At 33.3% G+C, this 17,794-nt stretch overlaps 2 protein-coding genes and 1 long non-coding RNA gene across 3 annotated transcripts; all 3 read left to right on the plus strand.

The window, feature by feature from the left end:
* The first annotated feature begins 6,353 nt into the window (after positions 1-6,353).
* Positions 6,354-9,286, plus strand: LOC128279255 (putative disease resistance protein RGA3). Its single transcript, XM_053021662.1, has one exon. It carries the CDS (start codon positions 6,603-6,605, stop codon positions 7,968-7,970), a length of 1,368 nt encoding a protein of 455 aa, XP_052877622.1. The 5' UTR covers positions 6,354-6,602; the 3' UTR covers positions 7,971-9,286.
* On the plus strand, positions 7,972-11,113 carry LOC108471727 (putative disease resistance protein RGA1). Its single transcript, XM_053021242.1, has 3 exons — positions 7,972-8,162; positions 8,292-9,969; positions 11,033-11,113. The coding sequence occupies exons 1-3, from the start codon at positions 7,972-7,974 to the stop codon at positions 11,111-11,113; spliced, it is 1,950 nt and encodes a 649-aa protein (XP_052877202.1).
* A 249-nt stretch (positions 11,114-11,362) lies between these two features.
* On the plus strand, positions 11,363-12,913 carry LOC108470427 (uncharacterized). The gene is made up of 3 exons (XR_001869330.2): positions 11,363-12,162; positions 12,475-12,588; positions 12,671-12,913. It is a non-coding gene; the product is annotated as an uncharacterized LOC108470427 (long non-coding RNA).
* The last annotated feature ends 4,881 nt before the right edge of the window (positions 12,914-17,794 follow it).

The raw sequence follows: 17,794 nt of genomic DNA on the forward strand, positions 1-17,794 counted from the left end.
TTTTTACAAAATTAAAAATAATTAAAATCTACATGTAGAATTAATTTGAATAAATGATTGTCTAGATTCATTTGATTCCAACCATTTGTTATTATTTTGAGTAAGTGTAAAACTAAAAGAACTTAAAAATTATTTTAAAAATTCTAAAATATATAATAAATTTATAATCAGTTATTAAATTTATTTATTTTATTTTGACAATGAAGCTTATTATAAAACTAGGCACCACCTTGATCCAAAACCTTACTGTTGGCGTCTTTAACGTACTCGAAAGGGTGAGCACTGAAGTTGATGGGGGCAAGTTAAGGGCTAGACAAAAAGTACTTCAAAGCTGCAAGAGATGAAGCTAACAAAACATTGCATGCAAAGCGATCGAGAGGGAAAACGAAGTAAGTTTGGCCAGGCATGAGACAACTCGTCCATGGTTATAATTGGGATAAGGTGACCAATGAAGAAAGAGTCTGCATGGCAAACCATCATGTCGACGAACTCAAACATGACCTCAGCAATATGTTTTCCGTTTAGGGTTCTTGTATTTCCTTCCCTGAAGGAAAAGACATCAGGTTTTGAAATGGTTGGAAACATGGAGCTACTGAAATGCCCATTAATTTATATATATAGATATAGATATATAGATGAGGAAATGTGAGATAAAAATAATATAAAATAAAGACAGAAAGAGAAGGTTAGACTTTAGAGATTGATCATTGTATATGTACTAAAAAAGAAAGCAGACAAGAGGAAGGGTTTTGTAGTTTATGTCAGAAAAGAAAGGAGAAGAATTGACTTGGAGAAAGTCCTCTCCAAGTCCATTTTTATTTTGTTGCAGTTAGAACTCATCTTGGCCGGACAACCGTCCAAGTGATACGGTTTGGATAAAACCAAAAACAGAGCTCGGACAAAAAGTAAAATATGTTTTTTTAAACAGCCTTGGATAAAAAAATTTTGTTTGGGCTTGGTTAAAATTTGTTTAAATTTTTGTTGATGTTTTGTTGTTATTTTATTGTCATTTGTTATTATATTACTATTATTTTAGATATATTTACTTGTTAAATTTCAACTATCTCACTATTATAGTATTATTTAAATAAAAATTTTTTAATATATTTTAATTTGTTAAAAACATTTATTTTAAATTTAATGTTTTTAGTTTTATTTTGTTTTTATATAAAGAATAATATAAAAATATAATCTAGGTAGATTAGGTCAAACTCGGATTTAGTATTTTTTATATGGGATCAAGCCTAAAAAACAATTAATAATTTTATATTGCTTCAATTCATACCCGACCCCCGACGCATGATAAGTCTACTTGCAATGTTGGAGAAAGAACAAAACCCTAAAAAACTAAGCATTCCTCCTCAGTGTCTCAACCTGTCTAGCTTTCAGCCCTGGAATGGGTGAACCGGTCTCCTTTGCTATCGTCTCCTCTTTTTCCATTTCTATTGATGCACGGTGCAGTGAGCATGATCCGAACACTGATAACGAAACTCTAATCTATTTACTTGTGATGGGGTTCTCTTTCTTCCTCTATTTACAATTTCTCATTTAATTTCATTTAATCCCTATTTGGATCACTGTCAGTTTCACGTAATTGATGGTTTGATGATTTATTTAAGTTTTTATTTGAAGTATTTGATTAGCGATCGAAAATTTCCAGTTTATTAGGAAATTATATTAAACATTTTCGTTTTATGATTTCAAAATATGGATTATAAATATGTCCTTTTTGTGAGCATTTTTGCTATTATAGAATTTTGGCCAGAAACAAAGAAAATTAAGAGTTTTCGGAATTCGGAAGATAATCTTGCAAGCATGCTTTTAAAATTGTACAAAACTTTTGTTTGATGAGATGGTGTGCAATTCCAGCTTGTTCCTTGGTCCACTGCTAATAATATACAATTTATTCGTTGGATGTAAATACTTGTATTGCAATACTCAACGGCAGTTAAGTTTGCAGGTTTCACCATCTTTCGAATGTTTAGCAGGTTTGCATACATTGTCGGTGGTTATGCATTCCTTACAAGATATCATCTTCATTGTCTATGGCATACCTAACAGCAAAGAAAGATAAGTGGTATTGTCTTATATTTTGGATCTGGGACTAAACTGTCCTGAATGATCAAGAATAAACTGACTTTGGAGTGGTCAAAGAATCTTGTTTGCAGTTTTAAAGCCTTTATTAGTGTGAAAATCATTGCTTATAAGCTAGGAAGCACAGACATGGCTCATCCCTCTTAGTATTGTTGTCCTACGCATGTCTGATATGGATACTAGTCGAACACCCCCAGATATTACGGGACACGTCGGATTACTGTAAAAAAAGAAAAAAAAAAGAAAAAGAGGTCGGATATGGTCCCGACACAGTCACGATGGATAGAGGCCCTGGATCGAAAAACCACAATTGAGAGTGAAAGAGAAGCAGAGTTTTAGATTTCTTTTTTTGTCCGAAAGAATTTTTATTTTGTGAAAGGAAATGAAAGATTTTTTTTCTCAGATAAATTTGAAGCAATCCAAGGTCCTATCTTGAGCTATTTGTAATTAATTTAAAATATTGGGCTGGTTTTAATTTCTGTTTATTATTGTGGGCAGCTCAAGGTCTTATTTGGACTATTTGTAAATTAATTTAGAATACTGGGCTAGATATAAAATTTTAGTAAATACCTTTTAACATAAAAAAATTAGACTGGAAAAGAATTGATTATAGATTAATGAAAATATCAATATTTTCATTTATATTAAGTATTTTAACATAAAAATATAAAAATATTTTTTATTACCATATCGGTGTTTTATTTTTAAAATCAGTGTCGTATCTGTATTATGTGGTACCTGTATTGAGTGCTCATGTCCATGCTCATAGCTTATAAGTAGTAATATATATATATATATATATATATATATATATATATAAGGCTTAAAATGTTAATAAATATCATCTCTATATAATTTGGGGGACTGTTCCCTGCTTGAATGTACTTAAGTTCTATAACATTAGGCATGATCACTTGAACTTCAACAAATTCTTAAGGCATCTTATTTTCGTTTTTATATGGAAATAGTTTTATATTTTTGAAGGTGATTTGAATCGTGAGGAACTGAGTCATACCTTTGAAATAAGGTTTTTGAAAGATACTTATCTATGTGATGTCTGTTGGCTGGTTTTTGTATGTGTTGAAGTCTATCGTGTAGTGATTGGATATAAACATGTGCTTTGTTGATTGACATGCCCAGTGTCTACATGGGCATGGGTTAATTAGAAGCTTCTTTCTTTTTCGAGGTTTTCATGGTTGCACCCGTTGAGACGCCTGTTCTGATAAATGGAAGAGTAAAACGTAATATTGTCTGTTTTCTTGGTAATTAATCTTTTATCTGATTTCTTGGGAAAGTAGATGTAAGGGTTGGCTGCATGCTTGCCGATGTTGTGATGCATGACTAGATGCTTGTTTTTGTTGCATTGCAGATTAGTTTCCATTTTTATGAGTAAAGCTGCAGGCTAATATGTCGTGAAAAGAGTTATTTGCATCAGTGTTGCTATTAGAATATAGGGTAAATTACGTCAATGGCCACTCTAAAATAGGGTCTTTTTTTATTTCGATTACTTTAAATTTTTCTCAATTTAGTCACCCTAAATAAGATAATTGTGCGAATTAGTCATTGCCGTTAAAATTTCTGTTTTCTCTTAACGGATTGTTGATGTGACTCGTTAGTACATTGAGTGATTGACACGTGATTTCTTTGTTGATTTTTGACTAAAGTTTAGGGACCTCCCTATAATTAGTCCAAAACTTTTCCTCTTACCTTTATAGAGAGACCCCTAAATTTTGGTCAAAAGTCAACAAAAAATGCCACATGTTAGTCACTCAACGAGCTAATATGCAACGTCAGCAATTCGTTAAAAGAAAACGGAAATTTTTAAAGCAGTAATTAATTTACACAATTATCTTATTTAGAGTGACTAAATTAAGAATTTTTTTAAATTGACTAAAATAGAACAAACCCTATTTTAGAGTGACCATAAGTGTATTTTTATCCTAAAATATATTGTTTCCCTTACTCCCCTCTCAAATATTTACTAGATTGTATTTACTGTCAACAATGACATTATTAGAATATATTTTAACTTATGTTGTTTTCTTTTGGGTTTTTTTATCTATATATTATAAAATTAAAAAAAAATGAAATGGTATATTAAAAAGATTATATATCAAAATGGTACATCTAAAGAGGTGGAGGGTGGTGCATAGATAGCACTACCCTTGAATTCTGACACATTTCAATTAAAAAATAATAATAATTTAATAGTGGTGCCAAAGTGATAGGCGGCACTAGTTTTTGATAAAATCTAAATTTTATTATAATTTTATTTTACAAAGAAATGAGAAAAAAAAGCAGGGGCCCTCGTGATACAACTTTTTTGTTTTTAACCTTTTTTTACACACACCTTCTTTCTTACTTACATCCAGCAAAGATTTCTTCCCTCTCCCTCTATATATTTCTTGTGCAGAGAGCTCTCTCTCTATCTCTCTATTTCTTTCTTTAACAGACAATTTTAATCTCCTCTTCTTATAAATACCTTTTTTTTTTAATGAAGAACATTGGAGAGAGGGGAGACAAGAGGAAAGGAAGTCTTGGCTGTTTTGGTTGTCTTCCTTGTTGGACGTTAGATTGTATCACAAAGTGGTGCCCCTAATCACTTTGGCACCATTATTAAAAAATATATATATATATATATATTAACTGAAATGTGTCAGAATTCTAGGGTGGCACCCTTCACCTCTTGGATATACCATTTTGGTATATAATCTTTTTAACATACCATTTTAGTATTTTTTTAATTTTATAATATATAGGTAAAAAAACCCTTTTCTTTTCCTCTCATTTTTAGATTAGACTTTTGTTTCTTTTTCTTTTTAGAATATATTTTAATTTTGTTATTTTCTATTTCTTCTTTTCTTGAAAACTTTACAAAAGAGAGATGATCAAACTCTTGGTTTTCATAAATTAAATTCGGATTTTCTAATTGACAATTGCACCACTTGAGTGTACATTAGACATCTTCAGTTTGTCGAACCAATGGGCATACCACTTGCTAAATCAAAAAGCGAAATTTATACAAGTCAACTATGAATAAAAATGCCATCCATTAACACATTAATATTAAGGGTACAAATGAATTTCAATAGCCTCACAAGGCATCATATATTCTCGGGACATTCAACCAATAAATTGTACCCTCCACCCGTTACTTGCAACAACTATCACCCTGGGGGTAACTTGTGGATAGTCTCGAATTAGGTCACTTTATAACCTATCTCTCGACTAAGGGGAGACTATTGTTATATCCCTACCCCAATTTGGACTTGGTTGGGTATTACTTAATAGGGGGACTCCTTTCCACACAAAAACCTAAAACGCTAAGTATTGATCTTGAGCCCGTCTACTTATTCAGCTGTCGCCCCTAGAATGGGTGAATTGGCCTCCTTTGACACCACCCCCTCCTCTTTCTCCACTTCTGTATCATAATATATATATAAAATGATAAATTTAGAGTAAATTATTATAATTATATATTTTATAATATTTTAATAATTTTAATAATTTTTTAATTTTTAATTTTGCACTCATTCAAAATGAATTTGGGTTACCATTTGTCCAAATTCATTCTATATGCTTGTTTTAATTAGTTTTTTAATTTGTAAAATATATTTTAAAATTTTTTTGCTAACATCAGCATGTCACGTAAGCATACTATCACATAACATCTTTTGGTGGCTTTCATCTACCGCGTTAGCATGTTAACAGTCAAACTGGTCAGCTAAGGGCTCAAATGAATACAACTATTTCATAAAGGCTCAATTAATTTTTTAATTTTTGATTGATGATCTATTTGACCCTTAAACCATTAAAAAAATTTATTTTTACATTTAATATTTTTATAATGAAATTATGAAAGGGATAGATAAGTGAACTCTTGCACCGGTCTAGCTCTACTTCGCTCCAGTTTTTTATTGGTTTTTAAATTTGTATAAAAAGTAAGTTATGATTTTGGTTTAACCATTAAAAAAGAAATTATTGATTTTTGCCAACATAACATTTTCGAATAATGATTAGTTCTTGTGGATTACGTTATTCTGGTTTGGGAGATGAGATGGGAAATATATGTCATAAATTCTTTAAAGTTTTCTACATGTATTTTGAATATTATATAGTCAATTTGTTTATTATTATTTTATTAATTATTATTAGCGATAGCAGTGATAATGTTCTACCAAAAACAAATATTAACCATTAAATATACTCCATTCTTATATAAAAATCAATTACCAGGTAAACAATCAACTCACCAAACTTCATAATTAGTCTTTGTTTATTATTTTACACCACCTACTTTCTCTCTTTTTCCACATTAAAGATATGGCGCCTTATTTGGCTTACAACGTCAAGTCAATGCACTGTGGAACCAACTTTATGTGCCATTATTTTCTTCTTATCTTTGATTATCCGCAATCCATCCACCGTTGTTTCTTTGTTACCAAATTCTTCTTCAGTTTCCAATTATTGTTGCTTTGCTGATCACGAAATTTTAGGAGAGAGTGGAAATGGCGGACGCATTTGTTTCGGCTTTTGTGAATACCATTTTGGACAAATTGACCTCCTTGTCCCTGGAGCAGATCGGCCTTGCGGGCAGCCTCAAAACAGAGCTTGACTGTCTGGAGAGCACTCTATCTACAATCCAAGCCGTGCTCCTTGATGCCGAGAAGAAGCAGTGGAAGAGTGAAGCTATCAAGAACTGGCTTGGAAAGCTCAAACAAGCAGCTTATCATCTGGAAGATGTGCTCGATGACTTCAAAGAAGAAGCTCGGAACCGTAGCCTGTGTAAGGATGCAAGAAGCAAGGTATCCACCTTCTTTTCTCCTCGGAACCCACTTGTGTTTCGGTTACAAATGGCACGTAAATTTAAGAATGCTAGAGAGAAATTAAATGCCATTGCTGAGGAGAAAAGCAAGTTCCACTTGAGAGAGGGTGTAGGAGAAGCTGAGATCGAGCAGAATGAAGACAGTCAAACCAGCTCCCTTGTGGACGAGTCTGAAATACTAGGCAGAGCAGATGAGAAGGAAGAGATAGTTAGCATGTTACTTAGCAATGCGAGTCACCATGATGATCTCTCTGTGTATGCAATATGCGGCATGGGAGGTCTTGGAAAGACCACACTTGCTCAATTGGCTTACAATGATGAAAATGTTGCAAAAGCCTTTGATATGAGAGCTTGGGTGTGTGTATCCGATGATTTTGATATAAAACGGTTGACTAAAACTATTGTGGAATCCATTGAAGGGAAGTTATGCGATATCCAAGAGTTAGATCCCCTGCAACGGCACTTAGGAGAAAAGCTTGTTGGGAAACGATTTTTGCTTGTATTGGATGATGTGTGGAATGAATACCGTGACAAGTGGGTTAGGCTGAAGCAAGCGCTACGGAGTGGACGAAGAGGAAGTACAATCATTGTCACAACTCGACTTGAGAAAGTGGCTCTTATGATGGCTACAGATCCTTTCCAACGCCTGGGATGTTTGTCAGATGATGATTCTTGGTCCTTGTTCAAGCAAAGAGCTTTTGTAATGGGAATGAATGAGGGTAATGTCAACCTGGAAATGATTGGGAGGCAGATTGTGCAGAGATGCGGAGGGGTACCTTTGGCAATTACGGCCATAGGAAGCATACTACGTTCCAAAAGTCGAGAAAGTGAATGGTTACGTGTCAAAGATAGCGAGATATGGGGTTTGGAAGATGAGGGAAAAAGAATCTTGGCTGTGTTGAGGTTGAGTTATGAGCATCTTCCACCATATATGAAACAATGCTTTTCATTTTGCTCAATATTTCCTAAAGATTCTGTCATGGAAAAGGACGAGCTGATAGGACTATGGATGGCAAATGGATTTATTCCTCGGACAGTTGGATTTGCATGATATGGGTTGTGAAATATTCTCTGAATTGACTCGAAGGTCCTTTTTCCAAGAAATCAAAGAGGATGTTGATGGAACTGTTACATGTAAAATGCATGATTTAATCCATGACGTTGCAACATCAATTATGGGTCATGAATGCTACGCAATTGAGCTTAATGAGAGGTCGAAAATACCAAAAACTGCTCGTCACTTGTTTGTTCATAAAATAAGTTCGTCAACAAACTTTATGGACTTATCCAAATTGTAACCATTGCGTTCTTTAATCGTTGGCCGCCGGTTCGACTTTATTGATAACCTCTCTAATCCTTCCCATTTCTTCAGTAAACAAAAGCATCTGAAGGTGTTGGATTTTGGTTATGGTTTTAGCAGTATTGCATTTGGAAGTTTGAAACAGCTAAGGTATTTACGCCTTCATGATGATACTATGAAAACTCTACCTGAAGCAACAAGCTCCCTTCATAACTTGCAGACACTAAATCTCCAACGGTGTTATCGTCTTGAAATGTTACCAAAAGGTATGAAGCACTTGAAAAACCTTAGGTACTTGGACCTCGGAAAGTATACTTCACTGGCATCTATGCCTGTTGGATTGGGACAACTGTCGTGCTTGCGTAAGCTCAGCATGTTTGTTGTGGGAAAGGACATTGGTTGTGGAGCCATTGATGAGTTGAAAGAGTTGGCCCTGGAGGGGGAATTGAGCATCAGAGGACTTCACAACGTAAAGAGTTCAACAGATGCTAAAAATGCCAATTTGATAAAGAAGCAAAATTTGAGATCATTAAGCTTATCTTGGCGAGTAAATAATAGGGAAAGATCTCAAGGTGGAAATGATGAAGAGATTCTTGATGTTCTTCAACCTCATCCAAGCTTGAAGAAGTTAAGCCTAGATGCTTACCAAGGTGATAGGTTTCCATATTGGATGATGGATCTGCTTCTACCAAACCTTGTTGAAATCTCACTTGAAGATTGTGAACTATGCGATCAACTTCCACCTCTAGGGAAATTGCGCTTCCTTAAGGTCCTTACTATCAACGGAATGGGTGCTCTGAAGTATATTGACAGCAACTTCTATGGAGATATGGAAAGTTCTTTTCCATCACTCAAGGTTCTCGAAATAGGTATGGCACCATGTTTGGAGGAATGGATAACCCTGAATGGTAGAGAACAGTTTCCTCTCTTAAGTTCGTTAACTATCAAATATTGTCCCAAGTTGGTTAAGATGCCAATGCTTCAATGTCTTGAAAACCTAGAAATTGGAAGCATTAATGTTACTTTACTCAAATCTTTGATCATGAATGCCACTATTCTTACATCTCTCCAGATTAATGAAGTTGATAAGTTAACGGAATTACCGGATGGACTATTGCACAATCAAAAACACCTTGACAGCTTGACGTTTGTGTCAAGTACTCTAAAGTCTTCATGTGATCTACCGGATAATCTATCCACCCTTAAACACTTGAGTTTTGAGTGGAGCTTAGGACTTGAAAGCTTGCCTTCAGGATTACAAAACCTCAGCTCTTTAGAAACTTTGAATTTAAGTCAATGTGACAGACTAGTATCACTTCCAGTAAATGGTTTGCAAGGCTTATCTTCTTTGTCTTCATTGTGGATTCAAAATTGTGAGAAATTAGCCTCTTTATCTGAGGGGGTGAGGTATCTGACTTCACTCCAATACTTGCGTATCCGTGGATGCCCAAAGTTAACCTCATTGCCCGATAGTTTCCAATATCTCTCTTCTCTTCGATCGCTACATATAAGCTATTGTGAGAGATTAATTTCTCTCCCAAATGAGATAGAACACCTGGCCTTACTTTCAAAACTGGAGATTGAATGTTGCCCTAATTTGATGTCATTGCCCCGAGGGATACGCGGCCTCACGGTATTGGAAACACTGAAAATCGTAGAATGCCCACATCTAGAAAGGCGGTGTAAAGAAAAGAGAGGAGAAGATTGGCCCAACATAAATCACATTCCAATCATTAAAATACAGAAAAAGGTATTTTTTTTTTTTTACTTTTTACATTTAATTTTTAATGCTAGCATACTCTTTCCTGGTGAGTTGAGTTTGAGCTGACCAATTTTTTTTAAAAAAATATTTTTTTGAGTAATCTTACCATTATCTTATCACTGACCATTGCAGTTCTGTGAATAAGGATATCTAAATATGTTCAGTGTAGTATAATTCATCCATGTCAATTATTAATGTTTTTCATTTGATGAAAAATTAAGATATGATTTTCTATATATATTTTCAGGCTTGGTGGAGAGAACTTCCTTAAAAAGTTTAAAAAAGCCTCAATTATGCTATTTGAATAAATCACATTGCATTAAGTTGAGAAAATCAAGTAAGAATAAAAAAACCACAAATACTTATAGCTTCTAAATTGTTATGTTCAGATATTTACTTTGTTCAACTGTATTTGAGGATATGAATATAGCATTATAGCATACCATATTCCATGAAAGGGCGGATTACTTTTTTCCCATTTTGTATTTTAGTTTGCAAGAATTAAACTTTATCCACCTAAACTTATTTACCTAGAAGTTTATGTTGGAATATTTTAAACTATTTATAATATTTATAAATAAAAATTCATAATTAATCTAAATGAAAAATTAAAAGTGTTGAATTATATCTCTAAGTTATAAAAATTATATCAATTAATTATTAAGTAAGAGTTGTGACGATTCAAATATAATCATAATATTATTAAGATATAGTAATTCAGCTTTTTTTTTAAAAAAATGATAGTAATTCAAATAAACATCAATTTAGATTGTTGTGTTTTTATAAAGAGAGATAAGATTTCTTATAAATAAGAATCAAATTACATATAAACGTTAATGGCTAAATTTATCATTAAGTCTTTTATTTACTAGTAACTCTTTTGCACATTAAAATATATGGTGGAAGTGAATACACCTATAAATAAAGTGACATATTCAATTTTTTGAAGTCATTCAATTAATTTTTTATAATTTTATTCATAAAATACCAAAATTGTCATGCACTAACTTCTATGCCTGTTGGGTTGGGTCAATTGTCATGCTTGCACAAGCTCAGCGAGTTCATTGTGGGAAAGGGCTATGGCTGTGGTGGCATTGATGAGTTGAAAGAGTTGGACCCACGAGGGAATTGAGCATCACAGGACTTTGCAATGTGAAGAGTTCAACAGAAGCTAAAAATGCCAATTTGATAAAGAAGCTAAATTTAAGATCGTTAAGGCCATCTTGGGAAGTAAATAGCTGGGAAACCTCTCATCATCAAAATGGAAATGATGAAGAGATTCTTAATGTTCTCCAGCCTCATTCAAGCTTGAAGAAGTTATGCATAATTGATTGCCAAGGTGTTAAGTTTCCATATTGGATGATGGATCTGCTTCTACCAAACCTTGTTGAAATCTCACTAATAAATTGTGAAAGATGCGATCTAACCTTTAGGGAAATTACGCTTCCTTGTGGTCCTTACTATTTATAGAATGGGTGCTTTGAAGTAAATTGACAGCAACTTCTATAGAGATATGGAAAGTTCTTTTCCATCACTCAAGGTTCTTGAAATACGTTGGGCACCATGTTTGGAGAAATGAACAGCAGTGAATGTTAGAGAACATTTTCCTATCTTAAGTTCATTAATTATCGAAGATTGTCCTAAGTTGGTTAAGCTGCCAATGCTTCAATCTCTAAAAAAGCTAAATGTTGAAAGAATTAATGTTGCATTACTCAAATCTTTGATGTTGAATTCCAATAATCTTACAGTTAACTCGATGTGATAGCCTTTTATCTCTTCCGGTAAATGGATTGCAAGGCTTATCTTCCTTGTCTTCACTGACGATTCATCATTGTAAGAAATTAGCCTCTTTATCTGAAGGGGTGTGATATTTGACTTCACTCCTAGACTTGGTTATTGATGATTGTCCAACATCTCTCTTCTCTTCAATCTCTGTGTATTTCGAGTTATGAGAGATTAATTTCTCTTTCAAATGAGATACAACACCTCACCTTGCTTTCAAAATTGGAGATTAAGGATTACTCTAGTTTTATGTCATTTCCTTGGGGGATACAAAGCCTCACGACACTGGAAATGCTGAGCATTGCAGGGTGTCCACATCTGGAAAGGCGGTGCCAGAAAGAGAGAGGAGAGGATTGGCCCAACATATCGCACATTCCATCCATTTGAATCGGTAACTAGGTGATTTTCTACTTTTGAATTTTAATTTTAAATAATTCTTATTTGACAGGTTGAGTTTGAGCAAACCAAATTAAAAGAAAAAAAAGTAAGAAAGTTTGAACTTTTTAGTAGTCTTTAAATTATCAAATTACATCCAAGAATTATCTAAAAGGATTTGACCATTGCATTTCCGTTAATAAGTATGTCTAGACATCCGCAGTATCATTCATCCATGTCTGTTATTAGTGTTCACTGCTGCCCAGAATTCATTGTTCATTCAAAAATGATTTTGATTTGATGAATTTAGGATATAATTTTCTCCTATATTTTCAGGATCGATGGTTGAACATGCTGTCTTCCAGTAAAGTTTTGAAAGCTCAATTCTGCTATTTTAAAAGAAGCACATTGCAGTAAGTTGAGATAGCACTTTGTATCCCAAAAGAGCAGGTAAGAATAAATGGATGGGAAATGATTTTAGCTTCTACATTCTTATAATCATCATATATTACTTTGCTCATCTCTGTTTCAGAATACTCTATTCATGGATTTCTTTAAACAATCTTGATGGTAAGCCAAAGCTGAGTGAGTAGCAGGAAGTTCCAACAATGTTCATTCAAAAAGATGATATCAAGCTTTTGGTACTGTATTAGATGCACTATCAGAATCCAGCAACTTAATGTGTTTCTCTTTGCCCTTGCAAATAACAATTATATTGTTTCATTTAGATGGATGACTTATTTTGAGCTATATAAGTTCAGTTTTATTTTAATAATTTGCTTACATGTTTTGTGATGGTGTTCCCTTAGACCATACATTTCACCTGCTTTTTTATTTAGAGTTTGCCTTGTTAAATTAATGTTCTCTTAGGATTATGGAAGATAAAACTACACTGACAAACTGCATAAGCATAAACTCAACCAAAACTATCGTTTTTCTTTTTAATTTTAATATTAATATATTCATTTGAAAATTTACTTGATTTGATGATGAAATTTTGACTTAGAAAAGCATTCAAAATAAATGGATGTCTCATCTGTTCTCTGCCTAAAACAGATGGGAGTAATATATAAAAGAACCTATACCAGTCCTCTGAAGATATAAAGAAATAAAGGTGAGTGAGAAGTTGGTAAATGAACATAGAATATCTGCAGCAATGAGGGTTAATGCTGTGGTTTGTATTCTCACCCATTTGCTTGCAGGCATCACAGTAACCTTTGGCCAAAGCTTTAGTAATAGGTATAGATAGTATCATTCTATAAACAATCAAAATCTACTATTTTGTAATAACTTGTAGGTATCTAATATGCTACTAAACTTGCAAAATTACAAATTATAATATACAAGCCAAGTAGTCTTCATTCAATCTTTATCTCGTTTAGAGGACAATTGGATAAACTTTCAATGTATGCACTATTAGATCATGTTCGCATTTACAATATTTTGTTATAATCTTATGCCAATCACATTATGTTTTATCACCGACGATAGAGGCCAACAAGTTCCATTACTTGACTTGGTAGTGGGAAGCATTCCGCATGAGAACTCAAGCGAAAGTTTTAATCTAGAAAATGTGGGAAGATCTTAGGAGTTTCCTTCAATTCAGTTAAGCATTTTACATGCACCAACAAATATTTTTTGTGATTAAAATGAACTAGGAAAAGGTCTGGTTGGCCGTGTATACAAGGTGATAGTTGATACAGTGATACAAGGAAAAAGTATGGAAGAAAGAGTGTTGGTTGTTGTGGAGGTTGGTTCACCCAATCAGGGTGAAAAGCCAAAAATTACAAAGAACGAAGGTGAGGAGAATACTAAGGTTGAAGGTAAGTTGACAAAGTGTATGCTTGATATTCTTGGAGAGTCGATCTTTCCTTTATCGTTCCTAAAGGTATTTATAAGCGAGGGCCTTATGTAAGATGATGTTAATGTGTTGGACTTGCCATCTAGTGATCATTATGGAATGCATGAGGCAAATGTCTTTGATGAGACTAGAATGTCTGTAATGAAATAGATCATGTCATTCACTTTGACTTGATTGACAATCTCGGTAGGTCATATGAGGGAAACATAATTAAAGTTTTGAAGAGTAAACTTAGGAACTTGATGGATCAAGAGGAAAAGTATTGGGCCCAGAGATTCGAGAGTTACCTGGCTACGGGAGGACGATAGGAACACCAAGTTTTTCCATGTAAGAGCTTCAAGCAGGAGAAAAAAAGAATAATATTGAGTAGTTGAAAGTTATTCATGGGTGCTGGAAGAATAACACCAAAGAAATTTGTGAGGCAGCCAGGGAGTATTCAAAACCTTTTTGAGTCAACTTTAAAAACATAGGATAACTTCAACATTGACTTTATTGATAATTGTATTTCAGGGGAGATGAATGATAAATTGTTGGAAGAGTTCAAAGATGAGGAGATAATGAAAGCATTCAACCAAATGGACCTGAGGAAAGCCCTAGCCATTGATGATCTGTCAAGCCAATTCTATAAGGAGCACTGGGATGTTGTTGGAACTGATATTTTGAAAATGTGCCATGATATTTTAAAGGGGAACAGAATTGTGGATAGTCTCAACGAGATGATTATTGTCCTTATTCCTAAAATAAAAAATCCGATTGATATGACTAATTTTCGTCCGATCAGTCTATGCAGAGTGGTGTACAAAATTATCGCTAAAGTTCTTGCAAACCGGTTGAAAGAAACTCTTCCGAAGTGCATTAGTTAAAATCAGAGTGCCTTTGTGCCCGGACGTATGATCCACGATAATATTCTTATCGCTCATGAGCTTCTCCATTATCTTAAAAGTGCTAAGAAAGGGCCTAACAAGGGATTTGTCATTAAACTCGACATGAGCAAAGCCTATGATCGGGTTGAGTGGAAGTTCAATGAAGCGGTTATGAAAAAAATGGGCTACGCGAAGGCTTGGGTGAATAAAGTGATGTGCTGTATTTCTTCGGTTCGCTATGTGGTTAAGTGTAATTCATCCCTATCGAAGACCATAGTGCTGGAAAGAGGCCTAAGACTTGCATGGAAGCTTTTTCTAAACTACTTTTACGGGCTCAAAATGATAATTTGTTAAAAGGGATTAGGGCTAGCATTTATGGGCCACGTATTAATCATCTCTTTTTTGCTAATGATGCGCTCCTTTTCATTCGTAATAAAAAAGGGATGTAGAGGAGTTCATCAAAATTTAAAATTTTTTTTCTAAAATGTCAGGACAGAAGATTAATATTGACAAGTCGATGATTATGTTTAGCCCGAAAACCCTTTTGATTCAAAGACAAAATTTTAGATCTTTGCTTGGTATGCTTCTGGTTGAAAAACTTGATAATTATCTGGGCTGACTGATGCGAACCTGGTCGCATCATGTTACGACCCAACTTGTCGACACTGAGATTGGGCTAAATTCGAAGGGCCTAAGTGCAAAATGAAGTTTTTAATTTTAGTTTATTAATTTGGCTGCTGGAAAATAAGGACTTTGATTCATTTATTTTAGTTACTTTAGTTATTTTAGTTTGTGTCTTTAATTATGTCATAGTTTGAACATCATTAATATGTATTCTGCATTTAATAAAGTCATGCATTATGTAACTCTCATGTAAGTTAAGTTTGCATCATAAATTATGACATGAATTATGTAACTCCCATGTTAGTTAAAGTTTGCATCATTAAATTAAGTCATGTATTAAGTAACTCATTTGTTCATTTAGTTTACATCTTAAACCATGCATTTAAGCATCTTAGTTGTTAAATATGTTTGAGTTTATTTATATAAGTATGTTATTTAATCTGGCTGTTACTTTTTACTACATAAGTTAAAAGTGTGTTCATTTTCAATATAAATAAGCTGATTTGAGCTGCATGTTCATTAATAAATTTGTGTAAGAGTGTTTATAGTGTGCTGATTCTTATGAATGTCTTTAATGCTTAATTATCTACCTTGTAGGTGATTGTTCATATGGCTAATTGGCTATTCAAGTTTTGGATTTTTTAAAGCCTTCAAAGCTCATTATGGTGGTTGTTCAAATGGACCAAGAGTGACTTTTCAAGTCTGATTAGTTTCATGCACTCAAAGCTAGTTATGGTGCCAATTAATGATATGAATGCACAAGTCTTTTGACATTCAGTTTAAGGGAGATGAAGGGACACCAAACAGCACATTAAGGGTTCATTAAGTCAATTATAAAGTGAAGAGACATGCCTTTTCATCTATACCAGAATCAAGTGAAGAGACATGACTATTGGCTTCCCTTCATGACTTAAAAATGAAATTAAAGCTTGTAAAAACTTTAGTTATGTAACACCCCTAACCCGTATCCGTCGCCGGAATAGGGTTACAAGATGTTACCGAAGTTTACAGAATAATTACACGTAATTCCAAAATTTTCCTATGTTCATAACAAAACTGTCCACCTGAGTCATAGTCATTAAATTATTTATATCTTGAGCTACAGAACTCCAAATTGAGAACTATAATTTTCTTGAAACTAGACTCACATATCTTCTTACCATAAAATTCTCAGAATTTTTAGTCTAGCTAATAAGTAAAATTTATTCTTTAAAGTCACCCCTATTCTGCTGTCTGACAGTTCTGACCCTTCTTCACTAAAAATTAATTATCTCTTCATACAGGATTCGGATGATGTTCATGTTTATTTTTCTTGAAAATAGACTCATTCAGAATTCTATAAATATAAATTTAATTCCCTAATTATTTTTCTTAAATTTTTTATAATTTTTCAAAATCAGAATAGGAGAACCAAAATTCATTCTAACCTTGTCTCACAAAATTCATTATATCTCATGATTTACAAATCCATTACTTACACCGTTTTTCTATGAGAAACTGGACTCAATAAGCTTTAATTTCATATTTTTTTCATCTTCTAATTCAATTTCCACAATTTTTGGTGGATTTTCAAAGTCAGACTATAGCTGTTAGGTAAGACTGTTTTAGTGCAAAATATTAATGACTAAAGTTTATAACATCTTTATTTCCTTTCACTACAATATTTCCTATCACTCCCTTTTATTTTCCTTCACTATCATATTATGAACATAGTTCCTCATGTAAGAAAACTCTACTTTAACATCACAAAAACCTATTACCCAAACTTACTAAAGTAACCACATTCACAATATCATATATCCTTAATTAATATACCATATGGCACATCAATATGCTTATTTTCCTTACCATACTTATACTATTTCATCCATTGGTGTATGAGAACCATTTATAACCTTATGAACTCATATGTTTATATATATATATCATTGCTAGCCATACCAATGGCTAACTTCCAAACATTGTGTAACATTTATTATTTCACTAATTTAGCTATACATGCCGTTTTCAAAATAAGTAAACCATTATACCAAAATTTACAGGATGATAGTGTGATGAAGTCTCCGACCCGTCTTCCACTTCTTCCGAGCTTTCAAGCACTATAAGACAAGGAAAATAAAACCTAATAAGCATATTTATGCTTAGTAAGTTCATATAACATGAATTAAACTTACTAATCATATTTAACATTTAAATCATGTAAAAGCATAATTTCCATTCATTTTGGTTATTTGCCTAATCATAAACATTTCAATCAAACACATTAGTAACAAACGTACCAATAGGCATAGATGAGCTCATCATGCTA

This window comes from Gossypium arboreum, chromosome 11, assembly GCF_025698485.1.
Source record: "Gossypium arboreum isolate Shixiya-1 chromosome 11, ASM2569848v2, whole genome shotgun sequence".
In the NCBI taxonomy this organism is placed as follows: Eukaryota; Viridiplantae; Streptophyta; class Magnoliopsida; order Malvales; family Malvaceae; genus Gossypium; species Gossypium arboreum.